At 45.0% G+C, this 21,082-nt stretch overlaps 1 protein-coding gene across 1 annotated transcript in view; it reads right to left on the bottom strand.

The window, feature by feature from the left end:
* Positions 1 to 10,553: 10,553 nt before the first annotated feature.
* Positions 10,554 to 21,082, bottom strand: part of ANKFN1 (ankyrin repeat and fibronectin type III domain containing 1) — a 233,345-nt gene continuing 222,816 nt past the window's right edge. The window contains exons 19-20 of the mRNA XM_028711296.2: positions 17,231 to 17,450; positions 10,554 to 12,280 (exon numbers count right to left, since the gene is read on the bottom strand). Of these exons, the coding sequence (XP_028567129.2) occupies positions 11,487 to 12,280; positions 17,231 to 17,450 (1,014 nt within the window). The 3' untranslated portion in view covers positions 10,554 to 11,486. The remainder of the gene's footprint in view (positions 12,281 to 17,230; positions 17,451 to 21,082) is intronic.

Below are 21,082 nucleotides of genomic sequence, written 5' to 3'. Positions count from 1 at the left end.
TCATTAAGGAAAGGCGACATTTAAACCAGGAGAAGACGACACATTTGGAATCTGAGGACAGAAAAGTCAAACGGCGGTTGTTGTCAGAAGAGCAAGTCACAAACATGCTGTTAAAACAGGTCCATTTCACAGTTGGTTTTTTCTTCTTCTCCAGTTGGTTTTTAAAGCGTTTCAGTGTACGACACAGAGGCAGTTGGAAAACGGAACAGTCCTTCCTTCACAGCAAGACATGACAATTCAGAAAAGAGTTTTGTGGCCGTTGTAAATGCTCACCTCAATGACTTCTTATGCAAAGAAGAAATCATAAGCACCGGTAAGTATATACAACCCAGCCAGGCCCCCCAATCCATCATGGTCCATGCATAAATGCACCAAAGCCAATAAAAACACATGCACAAAAAAGGTGTTTTAGTTTTAGTGGCCTGGTTGTTGTTGTTTTTTTTTGGGGGGGGGGTTGTTAAATCACCTTTGTGCTACGATAAATGGTTTTTTCCTGTTTTTGCTACATGCAACAAAGCTGTCATCTTTGGAAATTAAAAGCTCAAGGAAGGGCACACAATATTGTTAGAATTCTTTTGGCTTTGGCCCAAGACTCCTTGGCTGCCCTTTTTGTTGTTGTGAAATCTGTTCTCGCACATCAAAGCCGCCCAATGTGCTCCAGCGCTCTTAACGGTGGTTTGGTGGAGCCTGGGCACTTGGGTTCTGCCTGGGAGACTTCATATTGTAAGGTGACTTCAGCACGGAATGTTTGTTACCATATATACTGATGCACACACCCCCAGTTTGGAACCCGATGAAGATATTCCTGTGATGGCCGATTTCATTCCATTCCATGGCATTTTCAGGTGGACTGTTGGAAGCCGCCCAGAGTGGCTGGGGCAGCTCAGTCAGATGGGTGGGGCACTATTATTATTATTATTATTATTATTATTATTATTATTATTGAATAGGACATCCCTATTTGCATTGGAGAAATGTTGGAGGGTATGTTGGTGGGAGCCACAGCTCAGTGGTAGTAGTAGTAGTACAGTGGTACCTCGGGTTAAGTATTTAATTCATTCCGGAGGTCTGTACTTAACCTGAAACTGTTCTTAACCTGAAGCACCACTTTAGCTAATGGGGCCTCCTGCTGCTGCTGTGCCGCCCGGAGCACGATTTCTGTTCTTATCCTGAAGCAAAGTTCTTAACCTGAAGCAATATTTCTGGGTTAGCGGAGTCTGTAACCTGAAGTGTATGTAACCTGAAGCATATGTAACCCGAGGTACCACTGTAGTAGTAGTAGTAGTAGTAGTAGTAGTAGTAGTAGTAGTAATAATAATAATAAATTTTGCAATTAACAGGTGTCCCACAAATAGTTTAAGTTTGTTCTTCAGAGAGGGCCAGTGACTAAGGGGAAAAAATGCCATCTATTGTACTGCTGGGTACAACAACAACAACAACAACAACAAATAATAATAATAATAATAATAATAATAATAATAATAATAATAATTTATTTATATCCTATCCATCTGGCTGGGTTTCTTCAGCCACTCTGGGCGGCTCCAAACAGAACAACAACAACAACAACAACAACAACAACAACAACAACAACAAGGCGATAAAACATCAAACATTAAAAACAGGGTTGCCTTCAGATGTCTTCTAAAAGTCAGATAGTTGTTTATTTCCTTGACATCTGCTGGGAGGGCGTTCCACAGGGCGGGTGCCACCACCGAGAAGGCCCTCTGCCTGGTTCCCTGCAGCCTCACTACTCGCATTGAGGGAACTGCCAGAAGGACCTTGGAGCTGGACCTCAGTGTCCGGGCTGAACGATGGGGGTGGAGACACTCCTTCAGGTATACTGGGCTGAGGCCATTTAGGGATTTAAAGGTCAGCACCAGGTCAGGGGTGCCATCTTGAATAGCATTTTTTGGGGTGGAGGCAGATAAGCCCCCCACTGCATAATCAATCACAAGACGTGGCACATGGACATAATTTGAATGACAATGCTTAGTGGGGGCCCAGCCTCTCAAATATTTTATTGGGGGGCCTGTACGGACATCAGCAGCTAGGAGTTGGCTTCTATGTAGCAGCAGAGGAGAATTAAGCAGTGGCTATGCAGTTTCTTGTTGTTCAGATCAAACATGCTGTGCACTAGGATGTTTGCAAAGAGGGCCAGTCAACAACTCACACCCACCCATATTAATCGCTGGATGGTGCATTAGTATATATGGTAACCTGCAGCTCAATTCGATAAACATCAGAGCAAATCCTATGAAAATGAAAGAGGATTTGCAAAGGTTAAATGATCTGAGAACTGAATCCATCCTTGTATATTTCCTTAAACAGTGGAAAGAAAAATAAACTGAAAATGCATTTCAAACGAGAATTAAAACAGCATTTCATGTCTTAAAAACTTCAAAAGGCTCCTGCCTCAAGATATCTTATTAGACAGAAAATAAAATTCAATTTAAAAACAAAAAAGCTAACAACTTTTATGGCTATGAAGACAATTCACTCAAATAGATTTAACATTTCTTAGGCTGATCAATTTTTTCTCTCTTTAAAATAGCATTTCATACATTTGAAGGTATCAAAAATACATGTTGTCGAAAATTAGATTCATTTCATATTTTGTGTTAAGAGGCAGCCTCTTTCCAAAGCACAAGTCAAGAGGCACAAGAGATAACAACAGTATTTTTAAACATTTTCTGTTTTGTTCTTAGCAATGTATACAGGAAAATATTGTTCGGGATGCAAAATCCCCAGAGGACACTTAAGACAGTATCTGTTGTGCACCTGTGTATGTACAGAGTTTTTAAGCACACAAAATTGTGCATTTTAATGTACCAAAGTTGAGACTTTTAAACTTACACACAGTTGCATGGATAGCAACAAGTTACATTAAGAATAGGAACAAGGACAAGAAAAAAATAAAACAGGCAACTTGCTATATACAAACAAGGCCAGACGGCATTAAATCGGGTCAGCCCAATATGCTTTGCATCCTGAGCAACTGAACCAGCATCTTCTGGGGAACCGCAAAGGATTCTGGGTACATCTATGGAATCCCTTGCTGGTTCAGTGGTAACCGTATGAATATTGTCACCTCAAGCAACCAATGGGACTGATTTTGTAGTCAAGACGACTCTAGCACTGAATCTGTCTCACACATTTCACTTTAGATGGCGTTTTCTCTGATGGGGAAGCCAGGAGCCCCATCGTTCTGCCAAGAGAGTGTTGTGTTTCATAAAACATGCTGCCTGTAGCTGTCGACTTTCCCCTTTTCTTGTGAGGAATCCTATTCGGAATAAGGGAATTTCCCTTAAAAAGGGGGGAAAGTTGACAGCTATGATGCTGCCAGCCATCTAGATCACAAATTTGACATAGAAATAACATGGTAATAGAATATAATTTCCGTATCCTAGACAGAGGGCCAAAACCTTTAGTCAGAGTCAACACCTGTAAGGGGGTGGGGAGGAAATGGGGCAGAGTGTCACAAATTGCTCCAATTGAAGTGGGACAAAAAAAGAGGAAGAAATCAGAGAGTTCTCTCCCTGCTTCCTAGGTAAGTGTTGGGTGGAGAAGACTTGTGTCGCTCTTGACTCCTCACGTCCATGCTCCTTGCACTGCACTGACCAGTTGAGGGACCCTGAAAAACTGGGCTGGGAGTGGTGGGTGCAGGGACAGCCAGTCCTGTTTTGTTCACCTGAGGTGAAACAGGAAGGTAACCCCCCTGCCATACAAAGCTTCACTAACTGGGGTTGCACAACGGTGGCTTCCAGCAAGATCTCACCAGAAGTGGCCATCACAGCTTCTCCTTGCTTCTCTGGTGGCAGGGAGGGGTGGGGTGGTTGGGGGAGTGCCATGGGTAGCTAGCTGTGGGGTTCCTCAGCCTGAGGTGGCTGCCTCAGTCTGCCTCATGGGCAGGCCGGTTCTGGTGGTGGTAGTAGGGCTCACAGAATACTGCTGTATTTGTTTTCATGCAACCAGGAGAAGGCAGAATGAAAGACGCAGGCCTTGCATCTTCTTAGGATGCCTGTCTCTGGAGCTTTGGTTCCAGCCGGAACTCGCCGGAACTCAGCTCCAGCACCTTTCAGGTGGGTGCCATTGCGTGGACAGGCGGAGTCCCCCAAACCCTGGGCGGCCCCCCCCCTCATTTGGAATAACGACTCAAGACAACATGCTATGGGATTAAATTGGCCACAACTTTGTTATATTTCAGATGTGGGTAGACCTTGGCGCAGGCATTGGGCGTTATCCCTCCCCAGTCCCCAGCCAGGGATCTAGGGAACATCAGGGTTATCCAGTGTGTGTGTGGGGGGGATGGGCCGGCTCTGGAGAACATATGTTCAAGCAGAGATAGCCGCCCCCATTATGCCGCTGTCGCAGGGGAGAGCAATGACGACCTCTCAGCGTACGGTCAAAGCCTCCCCTCAGAAACCCCTTTAACGGGGAACCCTGGTATCGCCGCCGCAAAAAGGAAGGGGGCGTGGGTCACCGCTGCACGCCCCCCCCCCCCATTGAAGAAGATAGACTAAAGGATGCCGCCCAAGGCCTGATTCGGCCAAAGTTGTGACGTTTTGCTGCGGGAAAGGCAAAACCTGCCAATGCAGGGGAATTCCTTTCCAGCCCTTCAACAGCAACCTTGACGTAGCAGCGCCCACATACCTGTGAGGAAAAGGTTAACCTGCAAAATAAGACTTAACTGAGGGTGGGTAGGGTGGGAGAAGCTCTGGAGCCAACTGAGGATTCCCAGGTAAGATCCTCCCTCTATTGTGTCCCTCCCCTACCTGGCCTGGTCTCCTTGGCAACGCTTCCCCCAGGTGGGATTGGACAACTGACTGAGGTAGGCGGAGACCTCCAGGTATCCCACCTGGGGGAAGGCGAAGCCAAGCCTATGCTGATGGAGCCGCACCGGGTCCAGGGGCTGCACGCGTTCACGCAAAGGGCGCCCCCTGTTTAATGTGGGGAGTGGTCATTGCCACTATAAGAGAACAAGGGAGGCATTTATGGTGAGTTCCAGCATCTATTTTTCTAGAAAAATAGCACTGCCTGTCTCCCACAGCGTGGTTCTACCTTTCAGCAGAATTAGTGATCTCTTTCACGGTGGATTAACTGTCTCCTTGTTCTTCTGAACCTTAGTTTGTCAGCCATTGTGCTCCGCTCCTGCCCAGAACAAGAGTAAGGAATCCAGACCATATTGTTATGGTGTGGGTTTTGGCACACCATGAGGGCACCCAGCCTTCTTGTTGTTTTGAAGAGGGCATTGTGAGCCAACAACTGAGCTTCTTGCTACTCTACCGGCACAGGGGAAATTGGCTGTTGCGACACTGCAACATCAGAAGATGAGGCATCCCCTTTTCCTGCCGTACGAAGTAAAAGAGCACAATGACTGAAACGAGAAGGAACCCCACCATGGAGGAACTTGCCTCTGCAACCACACACAGAGACACACACAGGGGCCTGTTCTAAAAATATATTTTGCTGATGGCAAAGTTTGACACTTTGCAGAAACTCTGAATTCAGAACCTTAGAAGCTGCACAGCATCTTTTTCAAACACACTACAGCCTTGTTGTTGGTAAGGCGGCACTGGAGATTTAAATAAATACATACATGTATGTATGTATGCATGTGTGTGTGTGTGTTTGTGTGTGTGTGTATATGTGTGTATATATGTGTGTGTGTGTGTGTGTGTATATATATATATATATATTACATAACAGTCACAAGCCATGTGTTTAAAAAGAGTTGACCAGCAACTTTGTACATTTTGTGTGTGTGTGTGTGTGTAACACATGCAACAGATAGATGCACCATTTCTTTCCAAAACATTTCTCTTTAAATACCCCAAGCATAAACTTTCAGGATAAAACATTCCATTCCCTATATACACGAAGCCCCTCTCCCCCTCCCCCTCCTCTCCACCACTTCGAATCTTTCATTGGCTCCATTTAAAAATATTTACACTTCAGCAATGAAGTAGTAATTTATAGCTTTCTGTGTGGGGTGCCTTTGCTGTATCTATGCATGCATGCATGCAAAATGACCCAATCATTAATGAATGTGTAGTAGTTAATTCAGAAGGCAAACAGAGAGGGGTGTTTTTAACTGGACAGTGTTTGAGCCGGGATTTCAGTAAGTGGGCCAGCCTGACAGCAATGAATGATGGGTGCAAATCTAGCTAGTTATACATGAAAACCGAATTTTAGGCCGAGAATTAATTTGGGAGCTCTTGTGATCTAGAGATACGTGAGGGCTCTGAAAGGATTAAGCCCACGTTTACGTGATTCAACCCAGCTTAGTGGCTTTCGTTGCCGTGTTATTCATTTCACTTAAACTGAAGCATGTTGATTTATCAGCTTTTAGTCGGAATTGCGGAACAGCTTGTCAGGACCATATCTTTCTTGAACTTCCTTGTATGTATCCATAACTTCAGGGAGCGTGCCTATGTCATTAATTTGCAAGGTGCAAGAGGACAATTAGCAACCCCTAGCGCTGAAACAAGTAAACACCTGAAGTTTGTGGAAATGTAATTTTGCCTTCTGAATTCTGACTGTTTCTACTTTGAAATTTTAATCTTAGGCTCTGACAGCTATGCAGTGCACTCCTGTGCATGTCGACCCAGAAGTAAGTTCTGCGGAGTTTAATGGGATTTGCTCTCCAATACGTGCATCTTTAAATATAATGTTGGCATGCCCTGACTGTTCTGAGCTTAGTAAGCTTTAAGTAAGAAATCCCATAAATTGCCAAAATACTATCAAACGTGAAATGCTGTTGCTTCCCAGCTATCATGAATTGCTCAGTATCAACGCTCAAATCCAAACAATTAAAGTCAAATGCCATTTGATATCAAATGCACATATCAAGTATTTGAACACTTTGAGTTTTCAGCAAATATGTGTGCATACAGCAAGGTAGGGAATACTCAACATTAAAATTCAGGGCAGGACATGGGATGGTTTCAAGCAGCAGTTTTTTTCAGACTCAGCATCCACCATTGCACTAGAAAACTGACACCCCTCTCTCCCAGACCCTCCAAGTGTCCCTAATCTCCAGGGACATCCCTGATTTAGAGAAGCTGTCCCAGTTTCTGATTTGATCCCTGGAATGTCCCGCTTTTCCTTACGAAGTCCCTATTTTCACTGAAGAAATGTTGGAGGGTATGGAGTTATCTGACCCCCGAGCCATCTGAAGGCAGCCCTGTATAGGGAAGTTTTTTAGAAAAATGTTTAATGTTTTATTATGTTTTTATATATGTTGGAAGCTGCCCAGAGTGGCTGGGGCAACCCAGTAAGATGTGTGGGGTATAAATAGTAAGATGGTCATTCTGGAATGGGACGTCCCTATTTGCATTGGAGAAATGTTGGAGGGTAAGCCCTCTCCACCCTGATCGCACATAATTTGGTGATAAAACCAACAGTACCATTTGTATGAAGGAGAAATGGTGGCATTTCAGACTCCAGCTCCCATCAGCTGCAGTCAGTATGGCCAGTGGGAATGGATAATGGGAACTGCAGTCCAACAGCATCAGAAGTGCTGCGTTCATTCATCATACCATAATCTCTGGTTAACAAGGGGTCGAGGTTTGTGATAGCTCAGAAACCTCCAAGACCTGTACAACCAGTATCAAAAGAAACTGGCATACTACGCGCAGCAATGTTGCCATAACGATAGCTTCCACTCTCTCAAAAAGTGCTAACATCAGCCCTAGGTGAAGCCTGGTCTTTAAAGAAGTTTATGCAAGACGCAGGGCCACCTGCATTTAAAGCAGAACTATATCACTTTCAACAGTCGTGTCTTCCCTACAAATATCCCGGGAACTGTAGTTTGTAAAGGGTCTGAGAGTTGGGGCGCCCAATCCCCCCCAGAACTACAGTTCCCAGAGTTCCCTGTCTACAATACCCAGGCTCTCTAGGGTCTCCTTCACCCAGCACCCCCTTAACAAACCACAATTCTTGGGATTCTTTGGAGGAAGCCAAGACTGTTTAAAGCGGTACGATACAGCTTTAAATGTGTCGTCCAGAAGAGGCCACTGTATTAAAATGAAACGGAATAAAATGAAAATGTCATCTTTTGTTTGTACAGTAACTAGAACATCAGCAAAATGGGGAGGGCAGGGGGGGAAACACACAAGTTGTTTGGAAATGGAGGTGGTGTTAATTTGGCTAAAAGATCCAGGTTTTTGGCTTGTTTTTACTGGGGAAGATTAGTTTGTAATTCCGAAATGAACATTATTAGATAGCTTCCCACTATTTTCAGCTTAGTACAGAGACCTAACTGAGATTAATTTCACCCTTCATTTCACTTCATAGATTGCTTCATGATCCAAAATGTCCTATGTAATAATGAGTTAAAGCTCAGATTTCCAGGGGTGTAGAGCGAGAATTTTGGACCGAGGTCACTGTGCCCACGGGGTTTCTGTGTGGGGCCACACAGCAGCTAGAATCTTGTATGAACTTGGGCATGAGTTGTGAGGTACACCTATATTTTAAAGTTTGGTCTCTGCAGTTTCTACTATAATAAATGAGGGCAAACTATGGAGGTTAAGAATCGTGGTTTTCAAAATGCCTTTTGCTCCAACACCATAGAGAATACAACACTTCACTCTTTGGGATTGGTCCATGGTTGGTGAGAAAAATCATGTCTCTTATCCTGCATGTTTTATGGGAATAAGCCATCAAACCCCATTGCCTAACAAACCCCTTTTGAGATGCAAAGGAGAAGCTCGCAGGCATCCTACAAACGGAATTGCCAATTCTATCCCAGTGCAGAAGCAATATGTAGATTGCAAACCTCTTTCGATTCTGTATCGCTTTTAACTGTCCTGGTTCCCCACAAAGACCTTTGGGAATGGTAGACTTGTAAGCTGAAGAAAATCATCTGCAGCAACAGCTAGCTGTACACCATAGAGTAGCTATGACCCAAAGGAATTCCTCTCCCTCTACAGCTGCTCCCAGACATGCAAATATCAAAAGTTAGGGCTTAGTTGAAACAGGAATGCTTTGCGCGACAGTTTTATTGCCCTCTCCTCAAAGCACTACCTTTCCCAATGAACGTTTGGGGAGATCTTTGTGTGTGATTCCTCCCACCCACCCTATGGGGGCAGACTGAAGGCAGAACAAATCTCCGCCCCCCAGCTCAAAATGGGTACCCTCTTTATCCCCCTTCCCTTAGTGTGCCATTTCGTAGCACCAATCGGCTGCACCGCTGGCACCGGTTCATTCTTCAAGCCAGCTTTTTCTGTCCTAACACCAATGACCATGTCCTGTAGCCAATCATACTGGGCCACACAATGAGGTCACCGACACCATCAAATGCTATCAGCGAGTTGCCCTCCTGCTGAATGATGCTCTGGGACATCACACAGCCCAAATCTGATCTGCTACGTGATGGCGCAACACTTTGGCTAGGAAAGAAGAGTAACCTTGAGACAAAAAATGGCAGCCAATCAGCAGTTGATTGGGGCTGGGAACACTAGGAGTAGGAAAGAAGGCAAAAAGAGAGAGCTCTCACTCCCCCTTTTTTTCTTGCAGGATAAACACTACCATGAAGCCAAGTGAAGTGACTGTCTTAGGCAGCTGGTTTTGGGTGAGCTAGCCATTTAATTCATTGTTATGCCAGGGAGGGGGAAAGGCTCTGGATTTTTCAGTTTCAGGTACAGTGGTGCCTCGCAAGACGAAAAGAATCCGTTCTGCGATTCTCTTCGTCTAGCGGTTTTTTCGTCGTGTGAAGCAACCCTATTAGCGGATTAGCGGATTAGCGCTATTAGCGGTTTAGTGGCTTAGCGGCTATTTTTTTATATATATAAATTTTTATTAATTTTCCAACATAAATAAAAAACAATACAATAAACAATACATAAACACACAAACATATAAACACGTATAATTTCACAACCTCTTTTTCATAAACCTTACTTCCCCGACTTAGCGGCTTAGTGGCTATTAAAGGCTTAGCGGCTGAGCTGCTAAAAGGCTATTAGCGGCTTAGCGGCTATTAAAGGCTTAGCGGCAGAGCTGCTAAAAGGCTATTAGCGGCTTAGCGGCTTAGAAAAAGGGGGGGAAAGCGGGGGGAAAATGGCAAGACTCGCAAGACATTTTCGTCTTGCGAAGCAAGCCCATAGGGAAATTTGTCTTGCGAAGCAACTCAAAAACGGAAAACCCTTTCGTCTAGCGGGTTTTCTGTCTTGCGAGGCATTCGTCTTGTGGGGCACCACTGTACCAAAATAAATCGACTGGCCTCGCACATTACACACCATGCTCATCCACCTGTCTATTTCTCCTATGTCTGGAAAGCACGGGTCTGAGGAGTTTTCTGCTTCTCCCACACTTTCTGTGCATGTGTCCGAGTGGTTTTGCCTTTGCCCTGCTGCTTTCCCCCCGGAAAACCCACTCTTTAGCAATAAATAGGAACAAACGGTGATCCTCAGAAAACCCGATTGCCGTTTGTTCCAATTCGGCACAAAATACTGGGTTTTCTTGTGGGAAAGCGGTGGGGCAAATGGAGGAGAAAAGGGAGACCTGTGGGTATAGGGCAGTAATAATAATAATAATAATAATAATAATAATAATAATAATAATAATTTATTATTTGTACCCCGCCCATCTGGCTGGGTTTCCCCAGCCACTCTGGGCGGCTTCCAACAAAGATAAAAGATACACTAAAATGTCACATATTAAAAACTTCCCTGAACAGGGCTGCCTTCAGATGTCTTCTGAATGTCAGGTAGATGTTTATCGTTTTGACATCTGATGGGAGGGCGTTCCACAGGGTGGGTGCCACTACCGAGAAGGCCCTCTGCCTGGTTCCCTGTAACTTGGCCTCTCGCAGTGAGGGAACCGCCAGAAGGCCCTCGGAGCTGGACCTCAGTGTCCGGGCAGAACGATGGGGGAGGAGACACTCCTTCAGATATACTGGACCGAGGCCGTATATAAATGTTAATAATAATAATAATAATAATAATAATAATAATAATAATAATAATAATGTGTGTTTGGCTCACATTGCTGCTGTTCCTCCTCAGGCAGCAAATGGAGCTGTATCCAACATTAACCCTACTCAAAGCAGACCCATTGAAATTAATGGATATGGCCAACTTAGGCCCGTTACTTTAAGCGACTCTTCTCTGAGTATAATCGAAAGCCCATTATCTTGGGACATGAATGTTTTTCATTTCCCTGAAAGCCCCTTTTGCACTTGGGGAAAAGAAAGCTCATTGGATAACCATTCTCCCTGCCCTATTAAAATCACAGAAAAACCCTTAACCATCTGGGGTCAGCCTCCCTGTTTTCAAGATGGTTGCACAGGCATGCATGTTTCCAAGAGACAAACCCATTTTTCATGCTGCACCTCAGAAATGCATGGCAACGCTGAACTGCATCTGGCAAAGACGAGAATGCAAAGGTTGCTTTGAAGAGAGACCTCTCTCTTCCTCCATTTGCAATAATTGCGATCACATCCTGAAGGCAGTACTGAAGGGGAACAGAGCCACTGCGCAGCCTTAAAGATCGCTGCTGTATACCTCAGCCGTGTTGGAACTGGACTGATCTTCCGGAACCATTTGGTGGCCTGTAGAAATGTGCAAATCTTCATGTTCCACCGGCCGGCTGCCTAGCGCCCAGGATTTGCCATCCTCGCCGGTGCCGTACGACTCCACATATATCCTGCGGATGCTCGGCCTCAGTTCCTGGTATTTGCCTTTGCCTTCTTCCGGGAGGCTCGTAGCGTGAGGTAAGTACGTGCTGCGCGGACAGTCGATGGAGATGCTTATCTGCTCGCTGCCAGAGGTAGGCTCTTGCGAGAACTCCATAGCTCGTGTGAGATGTGGAGTGTACAGACCTTCGGAGAGGGAGATGGACTGGCTCTCGCTGTGAACGCGCAGCCAGCGATGGTGCCGGCTGAAGTAGCTGGAGTGCTGATGCTTTCCGTGTTTCTTCTTGCCCAAGAAGCTCAAGGGTTGCCTCAAGCCGGCTGACTTTTCCGTGCATTTGGGGGAAAGCCCTCCTCCCAGCGACAGGCTTTGTAGGTGCTCCTTAGACTGATCGACGTCAGCCTCCAAGGTATCGCCCCCTCTCAGGTTCTGTTTGGGAGTCAAGCAAGGCTTGATGTCGTGGATCTGGAGAACATCCGGCGCGCTGCCGCTCAGGCAGCTCACGGCCTGGTGGGATATGTCCTGCGAGGACGAATAGACCAAATCCAGCTCCCTCGGGCTCAAAGCATCGCTAGAGTCGTAGTCGCTGTCGGTTGGAAGGAAAACTTCCGAGCAGCCTTCTTCATCCGAGTACGGCTGGGAGTCTGCAAACAAGAGGAGGAGAACGGATGAGCCACTGGCAGGCTGTACACCCAATATAGTCGTACCTTGGTTTCCAAACAACTTGGAACTCGAACGCCACAAACCCGGAAGTAGGCATTCCGGTTTGTGGACTTTGTCTCGGCAGCCGAACGTCTGGCGTGGCTTCCGATTGCATGCAGGATGCTCCTGCAGCCAATTGGAAGCCATGAGTTGGTTTCTGAACATTTCAGAAGTGGAACGGACTTCCGGAACACATTCTGTTTGAAAACCAAGGTGCAACTGTACATACATTAGATGCAGTAATAGGGCAAAATTTGTCAGGAGTGATACTAGCTATTTCTATAATGCTTGTAGTGTGAACAAGGGGGGACACGGGTGGCACTGTGGTCTAAACCACAGAGCCTCTTGGGCTTGCCAATCAGAAGGTCAGCGGTTCGAATCCCCGTGACGGGCTGAGCTCCTGCTGCTCTGTCCCAGCTCCTGCCAACCTAGGAGTTCAAAAGCATACCAGTGCAAGTTGATAAATAGGTACCACTGTGGCTGGAAGGTAAACGGTGTTTCCATGCACTCTGGTTTCCATCATGGTGTTCTGTTTTGCCAGAAGCGGTTTAGTTATGTTAGCCACATGACTGGGAAAGCTGTCTGTGGACAAACGCTGGCTCCCTCAGCCTGAAAGTGAGATGAGCACCGCAACCCCATAGTCGCCTTTGATTAGACTTAACCATCCAGGGGTCCTTTACCTTTACCTAGTCTGAACAGAAGTCCATATAATTTCTCCTTTGAAATGTGACTATGCTGACAAACAGTTGATAATCTTTATTACAGCAGTGCTTTTTTCTGGGGGTACACAGGGGTAGCATACCCCTAAACATTTTGTGAATCTAAGTTTGGCTTCATTGAGGGGCAGTATTTCAATATGAGTAAGAAAATGAGAGTACCCCTAAACATATATTTTTTTAGAGAAAAAAAGCACTGATATTAAGACAGATCCTATGCTCTAGTTTCCACGAACACTAAGGCAACTAAGTTGATAGCACCTAGTGAAAAGCAGTTATGGGTTGGTTGGATTTTGCAGATTTTGCATTTATCAGTCTCTTGCAAATTGGGGCTTGCAAAAAATAATAATCATGCAATTTAAATGGAATTAATTCCTTTTGAAACAATGTATGGATTTCCTGTGGTGTCACACGATATCGCCTAATGAACTCTAAAAGGGCAGGTGCTTAAGAATTTGATGAGGTGTGCTACCTATCCTATTTTAATAAAAAAAAAATTAGGCAGTATTTAATTTCATAGTGGGACCATTGGATTTGGTGTAATTCTGGCCTTCCTTTGTCATCTTCCCATTATGTCCATGACACTGCATCCTGGAATTGTGCCAACTGTAGGGATCTATGCCAGTGTAGCATTCCACTGGAAAAAACCTCAGGCCCCAATGGTGTAGGGACACTGGCAATGGTATATATCTAATGTAATGGGCTTCCACCAAATCCTAAAACTCTCCTGTAAGAGTACCTGCTGCATAGCACTGTGCTTTAGTGTTTGAAATATTCGCTTAAAAGTGTACACTGCGAATGGGGCAAGTACATGCTTGTAGATACATGTACCATACAGGTATATATATTTTTTTGTCATGGAGATGTGATTGGCTGTGGCTTCTTGTTCCTTGTATACTCTCTGGCAAATCCAGGATTGCTGCAGCATAAATCACCTCAAGTATTTGAACGGCTTCCCCAAAGAAACTTGTGGACTGTTTCTGGAACCGTCAGACCCAAGAGTTTAGATCAGAGATGAACTTTTCTTTACTAAGTTGGGCCTGTACAAACTACAGCAGGAATAGTCAATGGGGTTCCAAATGTTTCAGACTACAACTCCCATAATTCCTGACAACTGCCCATACTGGCTGCAGCTGATGGGTGTTGTTGTCCATTTTGAGGGCACCATGTTGGCTACCCTTGCTGCAGATTCTTGACAACGCAACTTCAAAGGGGTGAGCCAATTACAGTATTTTTTGCTCTATAAGACTCACTTTTTCCCTCCTAAAAAGCAAGGGGAAATGTGTGTGCGTCTTATGGAGTGAATGCAGGCTGTGCAGCTATCCCAGAAGCCAGAACAGCAAGAGGGATTGCTGCAGTGATCCCTCTTGCTGTTCTGGCTTCTGAGATTCAGAATATTTTTTTTCTTGTTTTCCTCCTCCAAAAACTAGGTGCGTCTTGTGGTCTGGTGCGTCTTATAGAGCGAAAAATACGGTAATTAGCTTTCCTTTCTGCTATCTCCAAACTCACCTCGGATATGTTGCTTCCTGCTGGAACAAGTCTGGGCAAGTCTCTCCTTATGTTCCATATTTGGTTGCCAAGGCATTATCTTGGGTAATCCTTAACTTTTAAGGTAAAAGGGTTATTAGGAGTATATTGATAAGAAGATGATTACTAAGGTGGGCTCTTAACTTTCTATCTTTTCTTAAGTATAGCCTACAGAGACAGCCTTCAAGAGTGGAGCTATCTAGGTTGACTTAGCTGCCAACAAGTCTAAAACACTTGAAATTCAATTTACCGTATTGGTCTGAATATAAGCCTCACTTTTTTCCTAAATTCCGACCATGAAAAGTTAAAGTGTGGCTTATATTCGCCCCAGTATGCAGCCAAGAGCAGAGAGGAAGGCAGCAGCTCATATTTGGGTATTTATTCCCCCCTCCAATTTTAAATGTGTTGCTTATATTCGGGTGCGGCTTATATTTGGGTCAATACAGTATGAGCTAAAATGGTGTGTTCACAACGGCTAGTATCCAGATTTTGACTTGTTTAGAGTAGACCCATTGAAAGGGACAAATTCATTCATTCAGGTCAGCAGACACCAATGGACCACCTAGGCCAGGCATCCCCAAACTTGGCCCTCCAGCTGTTTTGGGACTACAGTTCCCATCATCCCTGACCACTGGTCCTGTTAGCTAGGGATAATGGGAGTTGTAGTCCTAAAACAGCTGGAGGGTCAAGTTTGGGGATGCCTGACCTAGGGTGATGGAGTCATCCTGGAGCCTGAGAGAACATCATTGACATGGGAAGTCTGTAGTTCTGACTAGATAACCACAAGAGGCAGCAGAACACAGGTCCAAAGGTTCCTTCTTAGTTCTGGCCTTGCTGTCCCTGAGGCTCATCTCTTTATAACCATTTGTGTTTTGGGATCCTCTTTTACTTCTTCATTACTCCGAGCTCTGTTGGCTACTGCCTGTCCTTCCAATTAGCCAAAAATCTCTTTTCTTTGCAGCATTAGATAATCTACCAAACTCTTTAGTTCAGTGATAACCACCTGATGTTACCAGCCTTGCTTAATTTGATTTTGGTAAAGATGTCGTCCCCTTGCACAAACCATCTGAGTGCAGTTGAAGAATGCTAGCTAAACTAAATTGCTAGACCCATGCTGCAGAGAAGCATAGCTGTCAACTTTTCCCTTGCGAGGAATCCTATTTGGAATAAGGGAATTTCCCTTTTAAAAAAGGGAAGCATTGACAGCTGTGCAGAGAAGTCATCTGTCCAAACTGCAAGACAAGGCCAGAGGAGCAGAGAGGCGATGTGAAGACAGGAGAGGTGTCAAAGGCTGGAAGGAAAATGAGCCCACAACCCTCCCTCCCATTGATATTTATTTTTTAATTTCTCCATGAACCTTAAGCTCTGAGCTGCAACATACTAGGAGACAAAGCAGAATTCTACTTCCAGGATGAAGAAGGCCAACACTGAGCTGGAAGTCAATGTAAATAGTTGGTCCTAAGATTATTTAGCCATCTCCACAGGCATCTTGACATCTCTGTGGCAAGTTTTGCACTCCCGACCTGTATCATTTAGCAGAATTCACCATGTGAAAAGTGCCCATCAGTTTCCTCATTCCCCCACATGGAATGGACAATCTCACTGTGTAACGGGCAACATTTGTGTGAGGGACCCTAAAAAAATGGTACAGCTGTGGCTGGTGTTGGTGTGTGATCTACATGCCAGATGTGTGGACTGGATCTCAGTATTCTATCGTTGTGTTTGCAAATGGCTAAAAGCAGGCTTCCTCACTCTGCTTTTAGCCATTTGCCTGTGGCTAATAATAATAATAATAATAATAATAATAATAATAATAATAATAATATTTTATTTATATCCCGCCCTCCCCAGCCAAAGCCGGGCTCAGAGCGGCTAACAACAGTAAAATAATATAGCATTCCAAAATCAATTCATTATAAAATCAGTTCAAATCAAATTGATGGCAACCATTGGACTAGAGTTCTGTAAGGATTGCCAGAGGAGGGGGTCAGGCTGTGCCTTGGCCAAAGGCCTGGTGGAACAGCTCTGCCTTGCAGGCCCTGGGGAAAGATGTCAAGTCCCGCAGGGCCTTAGTCTCTTGTGACAGAGTGTTCCACCAGATCAGAGCCACAGCCGAAAAAGCCCTGGCTCTGGTTGAGACCAGCCTAACCTCTCTGTGGCCCGGGACCTCCAAGGTGTTTTTGTTCGAAGACTGTAAGGTCCTCCGTGGGGCGTACCAGGAGAGGCGGTCCCGTAGGTACGAGGGTCCTAGGCCATATAGGGCTTTAAAGGTTAAAACCAACACCTTAAACCTGATCCTGTACTCCACCAGGGGCCAGTGCAGCTGCTATAGCACTGGGTGAATGTGATCCCGTGGCGAGGACCCCGTAAGGAGTCTTTCCATGGCATTCTGCACCCGCTGGAGTTTCTGGGTCAGCCTCAAGGGCAGCCCCATGTAGAGTAGGTTACAATAATCCAGTCTGGAGGTGACCATTGCGTGGATCACAGTGGCTTGGTCAGGGCGAGAGAGGTAAATATAAACACAGGCAACCTTATGGTTGCTGGGCAAGTCATAACCTGCGATGCCCACATGCTTCTGAATGAGACGTGATGGAGAATTTTGCCTTGTTCTTGCCTAGACCGAAGGGGAGTAAAAAGCTTTTCCCTTACCGCTCAAGACTTTTCTCCGGTGGGTCTCCATCTCTGGCGAGGGTGGCGGGGATGGAAGACAATCGAGGTGAGAGGATGTTGAACTTATCTTCTTTTGGATGGGTTCTTCTGACAGATCCACAATTTTCGCTACCGGCAAGCCGGCAGGCGGCTGCCTGTACCGTGCGTATTGTAGTGCTTCATTGATCCATCTCATTTCACGCCAGATCTCATCGATTTGCTATGTGAAGAAGATGGTGCAGATATATATATATTTAAAAACAACATTGGGTTTATGTATGACAAGTTTAAATAGATACCTCATTGTTAATTACAAGAGAAGTGTAATGATGACTGGCAGTTCCTATAGCTTTAAAGGGGGTAAGGAAATCTGTCATTGATGTGGTTCAGCCTCCCCTGATCTCTGAGATGAATAGTCTTCTTGTACTCCCAGAATTATTGCTGTGCCTCAGCCATCAATTTTCTGACAGAGGGCGATTTTTGCCAACTTCTTCTGGCAAGAAAGGTACAGCTTTTCTTTCTTGCTGGGACTTGGCGAGAACAATTCCCGATTCTCTAACATTCCCGATTCTTTACTACAGCCATGCCCAGTGTGGCTAGGGCAACCCAGTCAGATGGGTGGGTATAAATAATAAAATTGTTGTTGTTGTTACTCATAGAATCATAGGGCTGGAAGGGACCCCATGGGTCTTCTAATCCAACCCCCCTGCAATGCAGGAATCCCAGCTAAAGCATCCATGACAGATGGCCACCCAACCTCCGAGGAAGGAGAGTCCACCACCTTCTGAGGGAGACCGTTTCATGATCAAACAGCTCTTCCTGTCAGAAGGTTTTTCTGTACGTTTAGTTGGAATCTCCTTTCTTTTAACTTGAGGCCATTGGTTCGAGTCCTACCCTCTTGAGGAGAAAATAAGCCTGATCCATCTTTCATGCGCAGCCCTTAAGATATTTGAAGATGGCTATGATATCTCCTCTCAATCTCCTCTTTTTCAGCTCCTTCGACCGTTCCTCATAAGGCTCGGTTTCAAGACCTTTGATCATCTGGGTTGCTTTCCTCTGCACACATTCCAAGCTTGTCAACATCCTTCCTAAATTGTGGTGCCCAGAACTGGACACAGTATTCCAGGTGTGGTCTGACCAAGGCAGAATAGAGTGGTACTATTACTTCCCTTGATCTGGACACTAGACTTCTGTGGACTATACTTCTTATGTCCTCTGCATCAGGGAAAGGGAACCCATGGCTTCTGAGCTGCTGTTAGACTACAACTCCCATCACCCCCAACCATCGGCTCTGCCGGCTAGTGTTTATGGGAGTTGCAGTCCAACAATATATGGAGGGCCACAAGTCCCTTACCCCTGCTCTACCTTGTGCTGTCTTTGAAGAGTGCTCATAGGCTGCTACTATGGTAGAACACACAGACCTAGAAGGATGCTCTGCCGGGATAGAACTAATTGTCAGAAGGAAGCAAAATATGGACCATCAATTTTGTTAGGTGCCAAGTCAAGAACAAGTAAGACTGTCCTGCAAACGGTACTATCTGTGTACCAGCATCATGGGAACATCACCAAATTGTAACACCAAAGGCAAGAAATCAAGGAGATATTCTTGGTAGCTGCTCAACCTTTCTGGATTTCCTAACCCCTTGGAGCCAAAATCAGAGCACATATTGGGATATGTGAAGCCCAGAAGACCAGTTGGGAGTGGCCAAAGGGAATGGGCATCCCTACAACCCCATAGTGGGCTGCTGTTTTGCAGGACAGCAGCTGTGTGAATGAACTGGCCCAGTGCTGAGCAAGCATTTGGTTCGGTGATTAAGAATATGTGTCTGTGTGTGTCTGAGAGATAAATCATGGGGAGTTGCCATCCTGTTTTGATGGGCATATTATTCACAGTAACTCCTCCCAACCCTGCTTGATTGTTACCCAGTCTGATCCAATATATTTAATGAAGCTTAAGTATGGACCCTTGTTTCTGTCACCGACACAGCTCTAAAGGAACATTATGCTAATAGCCCAGTCATACGAGCCATGCTTCTCGCAGAGTGCCTGACACATTACTGTACATATAAATTATAACTTAATTGCCATTTCAGCTCCAGATATTCAGCTTAGCTCGGGTCAATCCTGAAATACCCCTTTTCTCGCTGCCCAGCAGCCTGTTTCAGACACAACATACCTTATCTACGGCATATAATTTTTTACTTTCTGGTTTCTCTCCAGCTCCCATTTCAGAACAGCTTTTATGGACTCCCTTTGCTCTTTACAATGTTTGGTTTGTGTAGTGACTTCAGCACTGTCTCAGATCTAGGATCATACAAATGCTCTTGTGGTTTTGCGGTCGCCGCTGAAGATTGCGGTATGTGCTGGGCCAAAAGTCCCTCCCTCCCCCCAATAGGTGGAATACAGCTGGTTTTAGTTTGGGAAGGAACCTGACAAGTCTAATACACTGTCACAATAATTCGGTACAAAACACTGTGGTTTGAAAGGCTCTGCTACATTTTCATCCATTACGAACAATCACGAAACCTACAGCTTGAGTCACTGTCTTCTCTAAGAAGTGCTAGGCTGAGGCCACAACAGACCCCTTTGTTTGAATCCTTAATATTTTCTATTTCATTTTTTAAAAAATTCTCATTGTCCCTATAAATCATGCTTTGTGAGAATTGTGACTCCTAACCTTCTACGGTACATACTCTCTCATTTTGTAATGATTGCAGGCACTTTTGGCCCGGGATTTGGTGTTTTTGTTTTGGTTTTTTGGAGCAATAACAAATTTACGCACAGCCAGCTGCTCACCTCTCTTACATGCTACTACGTTTTCTGAAATCGGGAGGAAAAATGGTGGCTGGCCACCAGGAAATGAGTCTGTGGGACTGTAAACCTACTGGGATAGTTCAGGTTCATGGTTAGAGGGGGACTACGTATCTGTTGAAATGAGGATGTTACTGGTGATGATTTGTGAACATGTGGATTTGGTATAATCAGATTCACATACACAAATTAAAAACGATTAAGACTTATGCTGAAGGTACGTGTGAGAGGTGGGCCAATGTTAAGCATCTGCGCCCAAGATCTGCACTTTTTGAAGTATTAACTTCAGCATTAAAAACGTAAGTGAATGAATGAATAAGGAAGGACTTGAAAATTGGGGCAGGGCATAAAATTAGGCACAGCTGTCTCGGCTACTAGAAGCATCTGCTAATATAAATTATGCAAGAAACCAAAAAAAATCAAAAGGTTGGAAAATGGTGGTGAGATGTACAGGACCACTTGGGTCCTAGGTTTTGTATCCTGAACTCTGCTGAACTCTATTCCAGGAGTGGAATACTTGTCTCTCATCAGATGCTGTTGGCCTCCAACTCCCATCATCTTGGACCACTGCCCATGCTGTCTTGGGATGATGGGAAATGGAGCTCAGCTATGTCTGGAGGACCGTAAGTTCCTTGCCTTCTTCAGTCCCAGAATTCTCTCCATTCTAATGGTAAACACAGAGAAGTATGGCAAAATTCAGAAGGATATTAGGAACCTGGAAAATTCTGGTGAATTCTAGGCATGTCTACTCAGAAGTTAACCTCATTGAGTTCAATGGGGCTTACTCCCAGGAAAATGGGATTGCAGTCAAGGCGTGGGATCATATCCACAGGGTCATCCATACGTACAGCATTATACTGCTGCTAGAGTTTCTAGTCATAATTCGGTGATCCTCATGCAAACCCTACAGTTGTAGAAACTGCCTAAATTGCACCAGTATTGTTCCAACAGGCCTTTATAGGAACTGATTGGAAAAGGCTAGTGTTGTGATGTTCTGTCTTGTTATTATATGTATTTTTACTAGCTCTTTTTATTAGGATC

Source organism: Podarcis muralis, chromosome 2, assembly GCF_964188315.1.
Source record: "Podarcis muralis chromosome 2, rPodMur119.hap1.1, whole genome shotgun sequence".
NCBI lineage: Eukaryota > Metazoa > Chordata > Lepidosauria > Squamata > Lacertidae > Podarcis > Podarcis muralis.
The sequence above is the reverse complement of the archived record's forward strand: the minus strand, read 5'-3'. Positions and strand labels throughout refer to the sequence as shown.